At 47.5% G+C, this 16,746-nt stretch overlaps 1 protein-coding gene across 17 annotated transcripts in view; it reads left to right on the top strand.

The window, feature by feature from the left end:
* ZMYND8 (zinc finger MYND-type containing 8) overlaps positions 1–16,746 on the top strand; it is a 109,033-nt gene that overhangs the window by 67,109 nt on the left and 25,178 nt on the right. For all 17 annotated transcript variants that reach the window (XM_019636969.1, XM_019636962.1, XM_019636965.1 and 14 more), the window contains 3 exons: positions 2,173–2,313; positions 11,390–11,542; positions 14,232–14,741. In XM_019636969.1, coding sequence (XP_019492514.1) covers positions 2,173–2,313; positions 11,390–11,542; positions 14,232–14,741 — 804 coding nt within the window. The remainder of the gene's footprint in view (positions 1–2,172; positions 2,314–11,389; positions 11,543–14,231; positions 14,742–16,746) is intronic.

Raw genomic sequence — 16,746 nt, 5'->3', positions numbered from 1 at the left:
CCAGGTCGAGCTGTTGTTCACCATCTTAGCTGTAGAGGGCGCAGCGTCACTGGCCCTCATGTGGGATCCGAACCGGGGCTCTGCTGCTCAGAGCTGGCGTCCCAAGCCAGCTCTTAAGCAACGCGCCACTCGGCCGGCCCCGAACCCAAACATCTTAGTACTAAAGATTTTATCGGTAACGTTTAAATGTTTTAAAATGCTTTTAACTTCACTTATTCTCGTTTCTTTGTGTAACAAACACTTTGTTCTACTTGTTGTTATAGTACCAGTGGCTATAGTATCAGGGGTAGTAACAGTGATAATGACAGCCCTCAACTGAGAGAATGTTGCAGGCTGAGCCAGACATTAGTTAATCCTTACAGTAAAAATGATTTAATTTAGTATTAAAAACAGCTTAATTCTCAGAATAATTTCAAATGCTGATTGAGTGCTTGCTAAACACCCATTGGCGTAGATTGGCTAATCTCATCCCCACATCCTCTGTCCTCATTTCCAGAGGAGGTAATGGAGTCCCAGTGTGGATTGATCAATTTCAGCACCATTGACATTTGGGGCCGAAGATAATTCTTTGTTCCGGGGGCCGTCCTGTGCACTGTAGGATGTTTTGCAGCACCCCTGGCCTCTACCTCTACTAGATGCCAGTGGCACCCCGTCCCCAACTCTGACAATCAAAACTGTCTGCAGACATGGCACCTTGTCCCCTGGAGGGCAAAATCGCTCCTGAGTGAGAACCACTGGTTTAGATGATTGAAACCAAATCCCTAGGGGTTAATGGGAACTCGGAAATACTACTACACCAAGAGCAAACAACAATATAGTACTTAACAGAGGCGAGGCACTGTGCAGAGATTAATTTATTTGATCCTTACATCTTGATGAGGGTAGGTACTTTTACTCTCCCTTTGTATTGTTAGTATCCCTCCTTGCTGCTGCCAGGAGAGGAGATTCAGAGATATCAGGTAACTTACCCAAGGTCACACAGCAAGTCAGCAGCAGAGCTGCGATTTGAGCCCACAGGGCTTTTGATCCATGCTTGAATCCACTTCTCTCTGCGTCTAGAGTCTTTCCCGCTCTATTACATTAAAGACAGGGTTGGCAGGCCCTGGCACTGGAGCTGAGGTTAGCGCACGTATATTGACTGGTATATGGACTGGCCAAGCTGGTGTACAAGTTTAACCCATTAAATCCTCACTCTGAGCCTGCATTTGGCAGGTGAGGAAACCGAGGCAAGCGCCCACCCAACTGTTTGAGCGCTTTTGAAGTCCCCATGACGTCTTGATTTCTAATGCCTTTGCCATCACCACTTTCTCTTAAGGACCAAATGGCCTCAGATGAGGCTAGCTGGCCATTTTGTTGCATGTCATGCCTTTAGTAACAGGACAGTCCCAATAATGTTCACCTGTTTGGGACAATGGGGCAGGATCTAAAGGATCTCTAGGAGGCTCTAGTTGGCTCATCCGAGCGCTTCATTTTGGGAAATGGTTTGGTTTCTGTCCTCCCTCCACCCCACCCAGTGGATGAGGTTCAGGGGAGCAGGATGTAGGTAGTTTTAAGGTATTTTTAAAAGTCTTGGGCATAGGTACAACCTCTCCCACTCCTGTCAAAGTTTGAAACACAGCAAAAGGGAGATAAATTGACCAACGTCTCTGCACTCCATCTGAGTCCGAGTTGCTTCATCCAGCATCGTAGAACCTTTGAAGTGGGAACCCCAAGCTCTCCCAAGGGGTTGAGTTGGCCTTCAGCAGGTGCTGTAGCTGTGCGAGCTGGCCCCCACAAACGGACGACATGCCATTTATAAGCCTGGCGCTGGTCTCTGCATCTGGACCATGGTGGGGGCTGCTTTAATCGCTATTTATTCTGAGGTTTACACCCATGAATGGGCCAAACCAATTTCAGTGGCAGCTTAGCCGATTTGTCTTAGAGCTTTGTGTTGAATAGAATAGCTGGGGAGGAGGCCTTCTCCCTTTGTGGCTTTAACAGTTTAAGGTTGAGTTAAAGCCCTTTACCTTGAAATAAATGGCCAGCCCTGCCCACTCTACCCCGTCCGTGGTGCTCTGGTGGCCTCTTTGAAATCAAATAACAATTTCTGTACTCTCTCCTACCCCACACCTACCAGTTTTATCATTTATCTCTTTGTAAATCTGTTTTTTAACGAGTACCATCCTTTTTCAGCGTCACCAGCCTCCACGAAGACGGGACAAGCAGGGAGTTTATCCGGCAGCCCGAAACCGTTCTCTCCTCAAGCGTCCACACCAATCACTACGAAAATGGACAAAACATCCACCACTGGAAGCATCCTGAATCTGAACCTGGGTCAGTTGGAATGTTTGGAAGTCTGTTTTTGTGGCAGTTCGGAATATTTTTGCAAGTTGTGATTGTTTTCTCTTGTGATGTGTGGTGCTTGAACTCTGAGCTCTTTGAGCAAACTGTTTAAAAGGTGCAGTGGATGAAGATGAAGAGAGCCATAAAAGGAGCAAGTAAGGGATTTCCTGGAGCGTGTTGCCGTACAAAGCTGTTTTATCTGGAAGTACCTTAGGCCAATGTTGACAGCTTTACTTGCCCTTGACCGTAGTAACCCAGTTCTTATATATATGTAAATACACGTAAAGTTTTTTATATGTGTATACTTGAGGTATATCAAGTGTTACTAATCGTGAATCAATATTTACCTTTCCTATGTGCAGTATATTCGGATATGTTTCCTTAATTTTCTCCTAATCTTTTTTTAAAAGCACTACCTTAGGCCAACGTCTTCAGCAAAAAGTGGCACTAGAAATGCTGATTACCTGACTCTATGGAGTTATTATTTGATTGATTCATTCCATCACCATTCCCATTTTTTTTTTTATTGAACGTCTTTTATGTGCTGTGTACTGCCGTAGGCCTGGGGCAGAGAGAGTGGTGAGCAAGGGCCCCGCTCTTCTGGAGCTGGATTTCTAGAAAGGTAGAGAAAATAATTAAGGTAGAGCAATACGACAAGTTCATGCCACAAGGTGAAATGTGTCAGTAGGATAAGGAGAGAGAGGGGTGGGGATGTGGGTGGGGACAAGAGGCAGTGGTTCACTGGTGGAAGGATTAGGGAAGGCCTATTTGAGTGGAGAGTTGCATGACAGGAAAAACTAGCCATGCCAGTATCAGCTGGAAGAACGTTCTAGAAGGAACAAGACAGTTACAGGCCCTAGGGTAAGGATGAACTTTGTGTGGCACAGGCAGGGCAAGGAGGCCCAGGTGGTGTGTCGCAGTGGGTGAGGGGACGAAGGTGAGCAGCTGAGGTCGGAGGGCACCAGGGACCTTGGGGACCCTGGCGTGGAGAGGTTTGAGCAGTGGAGGGGTGTGAACTGACTGCGCATTTTAGAAGGACTTCTCTGGGTGCTGGGTTAGCCCTGTGTTAGCCGTTTTCAACCAGGGGCAGTTCTTCGCTTTCCCCAGAAGACACTTGGCAATGTCTGGAGAGATTGCTGGTGGTCACAACTGGGGGTGAGGGATGCTGTTGGCATCTAGTGGGTAGAGGCCAGGAATGCTGTTCAACACCCTACAGTGCAAGTACAGGCCCCCACGACCAAGAATAACTGGGTTGTGCCAATAACTGTGTTGACAGGTTTGGTCGTGGCAGGAGGACTAAGAGCCATCAAGTCTTTAAGTTTGAGGTGCCCACTGGGCTCTTAGGTGAGAGGTCAAGAGGGCAGGGTGGCCGGAGGCATCATTCTGGGAATCTTGGTTTTTACACAGGGTTGGGTTACAGCAGTCGTTCTCACCATAGGGGAGGGCGCAGGGCTTGGAGGGGTCTGTTGGCGTTGAGTGGTTGCAAGCCAGGGATGTTGTTAAACACCCCACACTGCCCAGGATAGCACCCCCATACCGGAATTATCTGACCCCAATGGCAGTAAGTGCTGAGATTAATAAGACGCTGGTCTAGAACCTAAAGGAGTGACGGCCCTGGGACACGAGACATGAGGAAGAGGAAAAGTGGGCATAGGACGCTGCAAAGGAGCGGTCGGCAAGGAGAAAGCCAGATCAGGGGACCGTGTTGTCAAGACGACCTTAAGGCTACAGGAGTCCCCCCTTCCCCCCAGTTTTGCCTTCTTGTTTCAGTTTCGCATGGGTCAACCGAGGCCCGAAAATAATGCAATGGAAAATTCCAGAAATAAACAATTCATACGTTTTAAGTTGTGTATCATTCTGAGAAGCGTGACGAAATCTCACGCGCTCCAGCCCTGTCCCTACCAGGAAGTGAATCATTTCTTTGTCCAGTGTCTCCACACTGTCCACGCTACTGGCCCATTAATTACCTAGTGGCCGTCTCTGTTATCAGAGCAGCTGTCATGATATCGCACTGCTGGTGTTCAAGTCACCCTCATTTTGCTTAATAATGGCCCCAAAGCTCAAATAATGGCCCCAAGCATAGTGATGCTGGCAGGTCAGACATGCCAACGAGAAGCCGTCAAGTGCTTCCTTTAAGTGAAAAGGCGAGCCCAGTACAATAAGGTATTTTGACAGAAAGAGAGACCACATTCACATAACTTTTTATCACAGTGTAATTGTTCTGTTTTATTAGTTATTGATAATCTCTTCTGTGCCTGATTTGTGAATTAAACTTTATCATAGGTGTGTATGTATAGGAAAAAACATGGTGTATATAGGGTTCAGTAGTATCCGTGGTGTCAAACATCCTCTGGGGGCCTTGGAATGTGTCTCCCCTGGATAAGGGGCGGTCTACTATATGGGGTTTCAGGAAGGGAGGGGTGGCCACCTGAGTGGAGGGATGCTTCAGCATGAATGCACAGCCCTGGGTGGTCAGTGTCTTCTGGGTTCATCTTGTCCTGCGGTGCTGTTTTCAGATGGAGAAACTGAGGTCTGAAGAGAAGGCGTGAGGTACCCAGAATTGCAGAGCTGGAAGGTGGCAGGGCTGGTGCAAGCCTGTGTCTCCAGGAGAGGCCAGCCTGTTGTTCACCCTGGGTCACCTGTTAGTGCTGCCTGGATGTGATCGGACAGTCAGGGTGGTCGCTTTAGGGGCTTCAGTACAGATTGGTTGGTGGGAATTCCTCGCTCAAACAAAAAGGGACCCATTTGCTACCCTGGGGAGTAGTCATCGTTCTCAACAGTGTGGTTTGCTTTCCCACACCCTTCTCCCACCTCCACACCCCGAAAAGAAATGCTGTGCAGAGGCGTTCTCACGGTCACATTTCCTCTTTGCCAGTCATGTGTGGCAAGAATAGCTCCTTCTCTAAACCGGGCAGTCCTTGGGCATCCTTGTGACACTGTGGGTCTTTCGATTTGGCTTGACCCATGTGTGAGCGCGAGACTTCTTCCTGTCTTGTGTTTCGGTGGGTGGGCACAGCAGCATCTGAGGCTGTCCTGTGCAGAAGCGACCTGCTCGGTCCTCTCGTTTGGGACACGCCTCGTTTTGTCAGCGGGAATGAAAGCATTGGGAATGTGGGCGTTTTATGGGCTGGGATTTCTATTACCTGATGGAAAGAGGATCAGATAGGGACCAGTGAAAAGTGCCATGGATGGGTAGAAAAATCAGGAAATGGAGGGAAACGCTAAATAATGCCCAAGCATCTGAGGGATGTTTTATGGGGCTAGATTATGTCTATTGTCCGTGTGACTAGTTGGAACAGACAGAAATGAAGCCGAGCACCAAGGATAATGATGACATTATAGTAGCTAATACAAACAGTATTTAATTTAAAAAATGACACCGGACAAGGCAAAATTAATAGAGATGATAAACAGATCCATGATTGCCGGGGGTTGGGGATAAGGGAGGGTTCGACTACAGATGGCAAATGGATTGGCAGATGGAATTGTCCTGCATTCTGTTTGTGGTTACACAAATCTGCAGGTGTTATAACTCAGAACTGTATTTCCCCAAAAGTGAATTTTACTCACCATAAAGGAAAACTGTTAAAAAAAAACCCCACAACAACCTTCAAGGTAGGTAATAGCCCCATTTCACAGAAGTGGAAACTTGAGGCCCAGAGAAGTCATGTTACCTACCCAGGATCACATATGGTCCGAGATAAAGTCTGGCCTTTAGACGCAGGCCTGTCTGCTTGTAGCTTGGGCTCTTAAGTGAGATGCAGGAACTGAAATGCTACAGGACAGGGCTCTGTTTTGACTTTGGTGGGTCCCTGGCACTGTGCCTCTCGTGCTGTTCGATAAGTCGGCCAGCTGTAGGAGCCGGGGAGGTAAGGGGACAAATGCGAAAGGGCCATCATGCAGAGGACAAAGTGCTTTTCTAAAGGAAGCAGCTCCCGCCAGTTGAATCTATGTTGTCAGATTCTGAATTTAAAAACAAAACAAAACCAGAAATCCAGATTTTTATGTGACCTCTCCTAGGTTTTACAGTTTGGCATCAGTGTCATCTAAAAACAAATACTGTGCATGGGCCAAACAAACAAAGACAGCTAAAAATACAAAAACCAGCCCACCGATCATCCGTTGGTTACTTAACTATTCTTATAATTAATTTTGATGCGTGACGGGGGCAGGCTTCTGCAGACAGTCTTCACGCTGCTTGCTGACACATGGGCCCCTCATTTGCCGTCTTGGATCTCTCTTCTCCAAACAAGGAGCCTGAACCCTGGAGGATTGCTACGGCCCCTTCTGTGACTCCGTGGGGATCATAAATAAGTCATAAATAAGAATGAGCTGGGGAGATGACGAGGGCTTGCTTCTTTTCTTTTCTTCTAGACTCCGGTTTGTGTTCTCTGCAAATCCTCTTATCTCCTCTTATCTTACAGAGGGTGTCTGCTTTGGGCTGAACAAATGCAGCAGTTCTTCAGTCCTGTTGGTGACAAAAATGTGCCTTGATGCTCTGTCACGGCGCAGACAGCACTAGAAAGCTGTCAGACGTGGAGCATTTTTGCTTGTTTATTCCTCTGTGGTGGCTGACGGGAGGCAGCCTTTCTTTCTCTGCATCAAGTGGTACCTAGGAAGTCAGGCATTTGCGAGTGTGGCTACAGGGTGGGGGCCCAGGTCTCCCAGATGTTGTCTTGGTTATTTATTTATTTTTTATAGCGAGTTAAGTGAGGAAAACCTCTGTTTGAGTTTGATGGATCTGGGAGCATCTGCCAGGGTCTCTTGTCTGAATGATACTGTTCCCTTGAAGGAGCCGCCATTTTGTGGCGCTTGCAAGTCCGTCCATTGTATCGTCGTCTGCCTAAAGCTTTTGAACAAAGGAGATTTTTTTTTAACTGAAAAAGAAGTGCTTATATTTCTCGTTTACAAAGTTCATTTTGTTTTTATAAGTCATGAATGCACATGGCAAGAGAAATTGCCAAGTACAGAAAGATGTTTAATGAAAAGCCACCCTGTCTGCAGCCCCTCTCTGATCACCTGTCTCTGTATCCCCTCCCCACAGGTGACCACTGTTGCCTGTTTTTAGTCTCCATGGAGAGCTCTTCTAGCTGTATACCAGTGGTTCTCTAACTGGGTCCATGTGGCAATGTCTGGAGACATATGTATTGCCACAGCTGGGATGTGGGTGCTACTGGCATCTAGTGGGCGGAGGCCAGGGCTGCTGCTAAACATCCTACAATGCACAGGATGGCCCCTTCACTGCCGTCACCCCCCACAAAGTCCTATCCAGCCCCAAAAGTCAATAGTACCAGCATTGAGAAACCCCAAGAACACACATATGTATTCATATCTGTAGTCCATTTCTTTCTTTTCTCCCCCACACCAATGCCTACGTGTTCTACCGATTGTCGCCTTTTTTATGAAACAGGTTGGCTTTCCGTATCAGCGCACAGAGATCTGCTCCAGTTTTACTTGAGCAGCTGCATTTTAATCCATTTCAAGGTGAACTGGAACTTATTTATCCGGGCACCTTATTTATAGACACTAGGTGGTTTTCCATTTTTGGTGTTAAAAACAGCTGCAAGGAAGACCCTTTGGCCCACATGGGAGTGTCGCCATAGGATAAATTCCCAGGAGTGGAATCACAGGCCAGAGGCCATGTGCAGTCGCGATTATGAGAGATACTGTCAAATTGCCCTCTCGGGGCTGTTCTGATTTTTGCTCCCTCCAGACGTGTAAAATGGTGGCTCTTTCTCTAGCGTGGGTATTTATTTTTTTATCCTTGGTTTCCATGTATAGCTTGAGCTGCCTCCCTATCATCGGAAAAGTTCAAAATGTTGGCAGCAAGGGTGGATTCTAAAGAGATTCCCGATATAGAAGGGCAGGGGTGGAAGGAGTCCCGAGAAGCTGCTCTGCGCTAAATGAGAGAGCAGCTCCTCTTCCTGCGGAGGAGGGGAGAGGCAGACGTGGCTGGAAGTTGGAGAAGGATAATTACATTTGGCTAAAGTGAAGGTCTTCTCTCAGGGACCTGATCCCAGCCCCCAGGCTGTTAGTGGTTTCTTGTTAGAATCACCATTATGGTAGCTTATCGACTAGAGCAACCTTATTTTGTAAAATGAGACGCTGTACCTTCATTTTATTCCTCCTGATTATGAATATTCCATAGTTTTATCTTTTTAGGCTCAAGTTAAGATCTTGATTGCATCCACCGGAACACGCGCGCGCACACGATTATTCCGGTGAGGTGTAGGTCTCTTTCTGTGAACCCTAAGGTTTGGAAGAGTGGTAACTGTTAACATGGATACGCCAGAGTTAAGGCAAATCGTGAATTTTCTTTACTCACATAGAAGATCGGTCTAATACAGGGTTCTCAGCCTTAGCTGCCATTAGTGTCACCAGGGGAATCTTTTAAAAGGCCAGTGCCCAGGCTTTCCAAACAAGCCAGTTAACTCAAGAGGCTCTGGGGGTGGTGGCTGAGGCATTAGGATTTTATTTTTAAGCTCTCCCGGTAATTTCAGTGTGAGACAGGTTAGCACTCGCTGGGACTAGAACAGGGGATGACAAATTTTACAGCCTGCAGACCAAATCTGGGCCCCCACCAGTTTTTGCAAATAAAGTTTTATTGGAACACAGCCACACCCATCTGTTTACATATTGTTTATGTCTGATTTTGCACCAGAGCCTATGTGGTCCACAGAGCCTCGTTTGTTCTCGGAACAAACGCGTTTACAGAAGGTTTGCTGACCCCTGGTCCAGTAGATTGTGTTTTTCAATAAGTGCCGCATGGAGTCCATTCGTCATATAGGAATGTTGTTGATGAGCGTGTCCCTCGGGCAGCGCCCCTCCTCCAACCCCACTTCCTGGAAAGTCCTTTTTGTGAGATACTTCTTTTCCAACTTCCGCTTGAAAAGGCTGCCTTTTCCCTCTGGAATCCATGGTGCTTCCTCATTTCACAGAGCAGAAATTATGAGACAGACCTCATGTCCTTCTCCCATTTGTTGTCACATTATCAGCTCAGCTGGTGGGAGTCCTTAAGTCCTGTGCATACTTCTCTTTAATCAGATCTCTTTTTCTTTCTGTTTCCCTGGTTCTCTCCCCTCACTTCCCTCTCCTTGCTATTTTATCACTGTTTCGCATTCTATATTCTCTTTGTAAGGTGCGTCTCCAGTAAATTCCAGTGAACCTTCCTCCTCCTCTGAAGTGGCTGTGCATTCACATTGTCGTGTCTGTGAGTGTCTTCAGTCCTGGTGCTGATAGGCTGTCTGAAGAGCCCCTGGTCAGCACATGCAGGTGTGCACACACATGCAACACACGTGCACGCATGCAGCACAGTGCACGCACATGCATACACATGCAAGTGTATGCAAACACATGTGACATACATGCATACATGATACAACACAGGCATGCATAATGCGCACACATATGCACATGTACATGTATACACCACAGTCACATGCAACACACATGCATACACATGCACATGCATGCACAAGGATATGTTTTTAGAGCCTTTTCTTGAATGACGAGGATGCTGCCTCTGCTTGCTTTGAGCACTCACTCCTGGAATCTACCCGAGTGTGTTTCTGGGAAAAGGCCCTTCCTAATCTTACCTTACTGGGGACCTCATTATGGTGATAAAATCAAGTCGGAGCAATTTGTTGCTCTGGTCACCTATGAGCGTGTTGGGTGGGGCATCTAGGAAGCAGCCTGTGGTCACTTTAAAGGAAGGAGTCTCTGGTTGTGCAGTGTAAGGGAATGCCCCGTTCCTAGGAGGAGGAGAAGGTGCGTGGGTCATGCCAGAAAACAAAACAATCGAGGGGAGAGAGCGAAGGCTTTGAACAGCCCTGGCAGTCCGGCTCAGTCTCTCTAACAGCCTGGTAGATGGAGGTGGCATTTGGGTGGGTGTGGCAGGGGCATGGAGGGGAATCAGGGTGTGAGCTCACAGCTGGTGGGGAGGCTCAGAGGTGGCTTCTCTTTGTGTTTGCTTTGATGCCACATGCTTTCAGACTGATTTTCTGAGCTCGGTCGGTGTAGGAAAGGTGCCTGTATTCTCTGCTAGGGGTCAGTTGGAGGGGATGCCAGAGGGTGGCAGGGTGAGAAAGAGACAAGGCTCCTGCCTGCATAGTCTCTCATTGCTTCCTGGGCCTTGCAGCCACTTTAACTTTGTCCCCTTCTTATGTTTTGGGGACACTAGAGGAGGCAGCAGAGGAGGTGGGGAAGGAATTCAAGAAGTGCAAATTCATGGACCTTTTGGAATCTGGTCCAGTTGGTCATCTAAACAGCCCACGGCAGAAGTTGGGGGGAGGGGGGCAGGCAGGACGTCTGGGCCTGAGTCACTATCAGTGAGCCAGCCGCCTTTGCCTGGGACGAAGGTGAGGAGCTTGGACTCTTACCTGAGCGATAAGACACAGGTTCAATAGCCTGGGCTAATCTGTTTACCTTTCCTCAGATGCTCTGAGCCAAAGGGAGGCACAGCAGGCTGGCCAGAGGGAAGGTCTGCCTCTCTCCTATTTTCCCTCCCTTTCTAATTTGAGCTGCAGACGAGGTTGAGTAAGAATGAAAAATGAAGCTGCTATGGTAAATGAGGAGTCGGGGTTCCCACTTATCAGTGTGTGTATTCTCTGAGGGGCTCAACGTCTCTCTTGGATACAAGCCCTCTCAGATCTGGGCCTGGAGCAAACAGCACACTCTGGGCAGACTCAGTGTCACTTTATCTGCTAATACTGAGATTGAGCATATTACTGTAACCTTTGGCTTTCGACATCTCGAATGATGCTGATTTTCCAAAGACAGCCATCTGGCTGGGAGTGTGCATTTTAAATATTGAAAGCAACCCGGGCGATTGTTCAGTAGACTTGAATAAACCTGCCAAATGTTTTCTCGGGCTATTGTCTCCAAGTCAGCCCATGTCGTCGAGCAGATGATATTGTTGGGACAAATGACAAAAATGTTGAAGGTTTTTTTTTTTTTCGTCTCCCTGCATATTCTAAAATGTGTGTTTGCGAGAAGGAAGCTACATGATGAGTGTTGTTTGTTCCTCCCTCCAGTGCCTGGTCTTATGAGGTATAATGGTGTCTTCCAGATCGAAGCAAGGCCGAGATGGATTTGAAGGAGCTGAGCGAGTCAGTCCAGCAGCAGTCCGCCCCCGTTCCTCTCATCTCTCCCAAGCGACAGATTCGCAGCAGGTTCCAACTAAATCTCGACAAGACGATAGAGAGTTGCAAAGCACAGTTAGGTATGTCTTTTGGTTTGCTTTCATCATCACCAGCAGCAGTATCGCCATCACCATCATCATCATTATTATTTGTAAGGAAACCACCCGGGTGAAATCAGACTTGGATTCTAGCTGCTTTAACCTTGAGTTGTTTGTTCCACTAAACTGTTTTTCCACTCATGGCACAATAGTTCAGATTTGCTAGGTAATTGTTCAGACAGGCTCTTGGAATTCCTCAGAGTTTAGTCTTCGGTTGGGGCAGCCTGCCGACTGGAGGTGCAGGTTGTAAGACGGTTTGGAAGCAGAAGCATCCTCCTGCACTTTTGCCTCTGCACTCCTCCGTATATGTTAGTGTCTCAACATCAGGGTCAAATATGTCCCACAGGTGTCCCACACAAACCCTTCCCCTCCGGACTGGGCCCTCCCCACCCGGCAGACCTGTCTGCTTCTGTGCCTGTTGCCTCCCGTTCATTCCCTCGTGCTGCATGCCTCCACGCTGCCTGTCTGAATCCTGTCCCTGAGGCTGAGCTCCGTGTCACCTCCTCCAGGAAGTCTCCTCTGACTGCCCTCCCCACCTGCCCACCTCCTTTGGTGCTTTATGTCTCAGAAGCATCAGTGGTCCCTGTGTGTGGGGGTACCTCTTCCAATTTAGACTGGAAGCTCCTTGAGGGCGGGGAAGTTGCCTTATAAAAATTTGCCTTCTCCAAGGTGCATACATGTATAAGACTATTGTGCATGTATATAGTTCTGGAATATTGGTTGACTACGTAAATAAGCCAGGAGGGCATTTATAAAGAAGTGTAGGGAATGGCTGGGCCTCAGGAGAGCAAGCTACTGCACGGTGAGGTCTACGTATTAGTGGGAGCTCTGGACCTGTGGGTGAGAAAGGAGCTGTAGTTGGGAGTCAGCTGGGCTGTCAGAAGAGAGCATTCCTTGTTGGGTTGCCTGTTGGTTAGAACATTGAGTGGCATGGATGAAGGTTTGCAGGCCCTTTAAATACCCTTCTTGGGTCCTTCCACGCAGCTGGTCTAACGCCTTGATTTATTCTATTATTGTTAATCAGAATTTAATATTTCCATTTGCCGAGTGCCTTCTACGCACCCTGCACTGTGCTAAGTAAGCACTGCACGGAGATTGTCCCAGGAGCTTGGTGCTATTATCAGTCCCATTTTGCAGATGAAGAAACTGAGGCTCAGAGAGGTAGGTCACTCATTCAGGGTTACATAGCTGATAAAAGTGGAGGAGCAGGATTTCACTTCCTACCCTTTGGGCTCTAGTCCCCAAGCTTTTCCTCTCACCTCTGTGGTCAAGCTTGTCCATTAGCTACAGTAGCACAAGCCCTAGGACCCAGAAATGACACCAGATCTGGGTTTTTGTGTTTTGACTTCTGGTTTTGATTGAGCCCTGCTGGGGCAGATGTAATTTACCAGGTACATACATTACCTGGTGTCTAGTGCCCTGGGCTGTTCATGGCTCTTGTCCTTTTGCGAGTTTGCCTTCAGTGTGCCACTCATGGTGGCATTGCTCTAGAACAAAGACAATACAAAGAATTGATTGGGATTTCCCCTTTTCAAACTTGCAGGATTTGGTGTTATCTGCCTACTGCCTGATGACACTCATTACTGGGAGCAGGACACATGAATAGGTTAAATGGAACTATTGTTAGAAATATGCTTTTGCCCATTATCGTGTGTGTGTGTGTGTGTGTGTGTGTGAAACACCTGCTATTTTGTCTTTTTCTCTTTGGATAGAGACATCGACATACGTGACTTCCCTCTTGGCTCCATTATAAGTGGACGCAATGGCCGTCGGCTCTCTGTATCAGTACAGAGAGTGAGATGGGGGCTGGGAAGTTGGGTCACTTGGAGATGGTGCTTCTCCACTTAAAGGGACCAGTGGCTTTTCAGCCCCAGCCAACTGTTACCCATGGTGCCCAGATATTCTGCTGTCTCAGTACAAGCCCACTTATCTTGATTTCTGTGCGAAATTTCCTGATTCCTGAATGGGGCAACGGGTTTCAAATTAAAAATAAACATCAAAATAGCTTGTGGGCCAAACCACTGCCTCCCAAATAAACTGTGCCTGCTGGTCAGGTGTGGCTTGTGGGCTATGAGTTGGCAACCTCTGCTTTAAGACTTTGGCTTACTTCTCTGCAGGTTGGATACAAAGGATAAAGGGCTTTAGTGCTTTGGGGAGGCATGGGACGAGCGCTGGTGGCGAGTCAGGAGCCCACGGTTTTGGCCTTGCCTCTGTCCTGGTTTTCTTTGTGTCCTAGGACAAGTGATTTTCCTGGGCCTCTATTTTCTACTCTGTAAAATGGGTCAGTTTTAACAGCTTGATCTCTGGTGTTCCCTTCCATCCCTCTCATTTTCTAGATTCCAACTAGTTATCAATATGGCAAAGATTTAGCTCTAGATAAGTTCAAAATTTACGTTGTTTGGTCCCATGGCATCTTTGAGCATTGCTAACTGAAACCCTTGCCAAACAAACACACGCTCCATTTGTCAGTGGCAACTTGAAGCTCACTGCTAACCCCTCCAGGCCAATGTGAGTCGATTTGAAATGGTTTTTTGTGTGTGTTTTTTTTTGTTTTTTTTTTTTGGTTTTTTTTTTGTATTTCCAGCGTTCGGCATGGAAAATGTTTGCATTTTGGGGTCCTGCTCTTTATTTTGCGACGACGCCCCATGCTGGGTTTTCTTTTTGAATTTAGGCATAAATGAAATCTCGGAAGATGTCTATACGGCCGTAGAGCACAGCGATTCAGAAGATTCCGAGAAGTCAGATAGCAGCGATAGTGAGTATATCAGTGACGATGAGCAGAAGTCCAAGAATGAGCCAGAGGACGCAGATGACAAAGAGGGTATTCAGATGGACAAGGAGCCGTCTGCTCTCAAAAAAAAGCCCAAACTGGCAACCCCAGTGGACGTGAAAGAGGAGATGAAAAGTGCATCGCCAACCAGCGAGAAAGCGGACCCAGGCTCAGTCAAGGAAAAAGCAAGTCCCCAGCCCGAAAAGGACTTCTCAGAGAAAGCAAAGCCCTCACCTCATCCCACAAAGGATAAACTGAAGGGAAAAGATGAGACAGATTCCCCGACCGTCCATTTGGGCCTGGACTCCGATTCAGAAAGCGAACTTGTCATAGATTTAGGAGAAGACCATTCTGGGCGGGAGGGTCGAAAAAATAAGAAGGAACCCAAAGAACCATCTCCCAAGCAGGATGGTAAGTGATTGTACAGTTTCCAGTTTCTTGCCTTGGTTTCGAATGCCACCTTGCATTTGTAGTAATTAAAAGTTACGTGACCCTCTCCCATCACCTGACTAGGTGACTGGCCCCAGGTCACCTAGCTGGTTACCTAATAGGACCAGAACTTACACTGGGCCTGTCCACCTTTTACCTGCTGAGTGACCCAAGTGTTTGATTTTTTGACCACAGAAAAATAAGTCTCTTTGAAAGCGGTAGTTGCTTCCAGTTGTCAAGTCATGTTGAGCCTAAGCAGCTTCTTCCCTGATATGCGCGTTTGGTTCCCTAAAGTCTTAGTCAACATTTAGGCATTTATTTGACCAGGCTGAAATGGTTAAGACGTATTCAGTTTGAAGGTCTTGATGAGGGTAGCCTCGTTTTCCTTCCCGCACGCTGCCTAGGCAGCTCAGATTTTTTTTCCCTAGAATACGAGACCATTTGGGTAGGCGGTGCTTCTTAGGGCACCAGAAATCCCAGGGGCATTGTATGGTGCGCACCTGAATTGGTTTCCCACCGTATTCGCATTTATTTGACCTGAGGTCCGGGTTTCTCAGCCCTGGCACGACTGACATTTTTGTGCTGGGTGGTTCTTTGTCCTGTGCATTGTAAGATGTTTAGCAGCATAGCATCCCTGGCCTCTACCCGCTATATGCTAGTAGCACCTGCCCAGTTGTGACAATCAAAAGCGTCTTGACATAGGCAGATGTCTCCTGGGGGGCGGGGCACCATCTCCCCAGTTGAGACCTGCTGCCTGCGTCTCAGCTGTGCTCCTGCTGCGGCTCTGAAGAGACTGAGGCAGCGGTGGCCGCCCGCCAGCCTGCCGTAGCCCAGGTGTGGTGGTAAAGCTTCCGGAAGGAACGTGTGAGTGATTTGAAGGGTGTCCTTCCTATTGACAGAGCAGTCAGCACATTTTTCAGTTGGATTGGCAAGTGGGTAGTGAGGGATTCCAACATGTCCCAGAAAGATAATGACGGATTAATTGAAGGCCCAGGAGAAACATCACCTGAGGACAGAGGAGAGATTGTAGCTGTAAAACCGTTGTACTCTGTGAGTACTTACATCGCCAGGTTTTATTTTAGACTGCCTGACTTGGGACAGGAGCTAACTTCTTCACCAAACTCTTGAGTAAGATGTGATTCTAATGTCCCCTGGGGATTTCCTAGTCTGGCTGCTTACAACGCAAGTCAGGGACGGGCCTTGAGACTCCTTCTTCTGTGAATGTGCCAACCTGAGCTGCTCTGGAACCTTCATTCCTGCAGGTCATCAAAAGAGGACGAAATGCCTCTGGATGGGGCAGTGCAGGGAGAGAGGGCAATGGAGTGGGACAGGAAGGATAGACCACCACACCACCCCTGGGTAATGGAGGGCCTCTGAAAAATTCGATTATGTTGTGGAAGGGAGTTTGAAGGACTGCTTCTGATGTCGCAGAGTAGCATTTATTCCATGAGGCTTGTGGGAATATTTGGGTGCAGATGGCAGTGCTGCCATGAATGATATAGTTATATGTATACCGTCCCTTTCTTTCTGAACAAATCTTTTGATTGGTTTTATGACCCTTGCCTCTTCCAGAAGGGATTTGCGACAGACTGACGAGAATACATAATCATGAGCAAACTGCAGAGAAATCAGTATAAAAGATGACCGTAGAATAGTAAGAGGTCCGGGGAAAGTTTATATACGGAAATACATAGACTGTTTCAGCCTTCAGAGTTAACAAAGCTGGGCTTCATTGGCTCCGAGCTTCCCAGCAGTCAGAGCAAAAAGGGAAACTTAGTCCCATAAGGGATCTCACGTTTTCCAAAAAATAAAAAAAATTTCAGTTGATTAAATGAAGCAGAGCTCTTCCTTGCACTGATGTCGGAGGGACATTTCTCCAGGAGACCCCGAGTGTGTGGTGGAGGAAGGATTAAACTGAGGATGATTTTAAAGCATAATTCACTTAGAGCAGCTTCCTAGGTGTTGGTGCAGAACCGACTGTCCTAAC

The sequence above is a fragment of the Hipposideros armiger genome, unplaced genomic scaffold (assembly GCF_001890085.2).
Source record: "Hipposideros armiger isolate ML-2016 unplaced genomic scaffold, ASM189008v1 scaffold_31, whole genome shotgun sequence".
In the NCBI taxonomy this organism is placed as follows: Eukaryota; Metazoa; Chordata; class Mammalia; order Chiroptera; family Hipposideridae; genus Hipposideros; species Hipposideros armiger.
The sequence above is the reverse complement of the archived record's forward strand: the minus strand, read 5'-3'. Positions and strand labels throughout refer to the sequence as shown.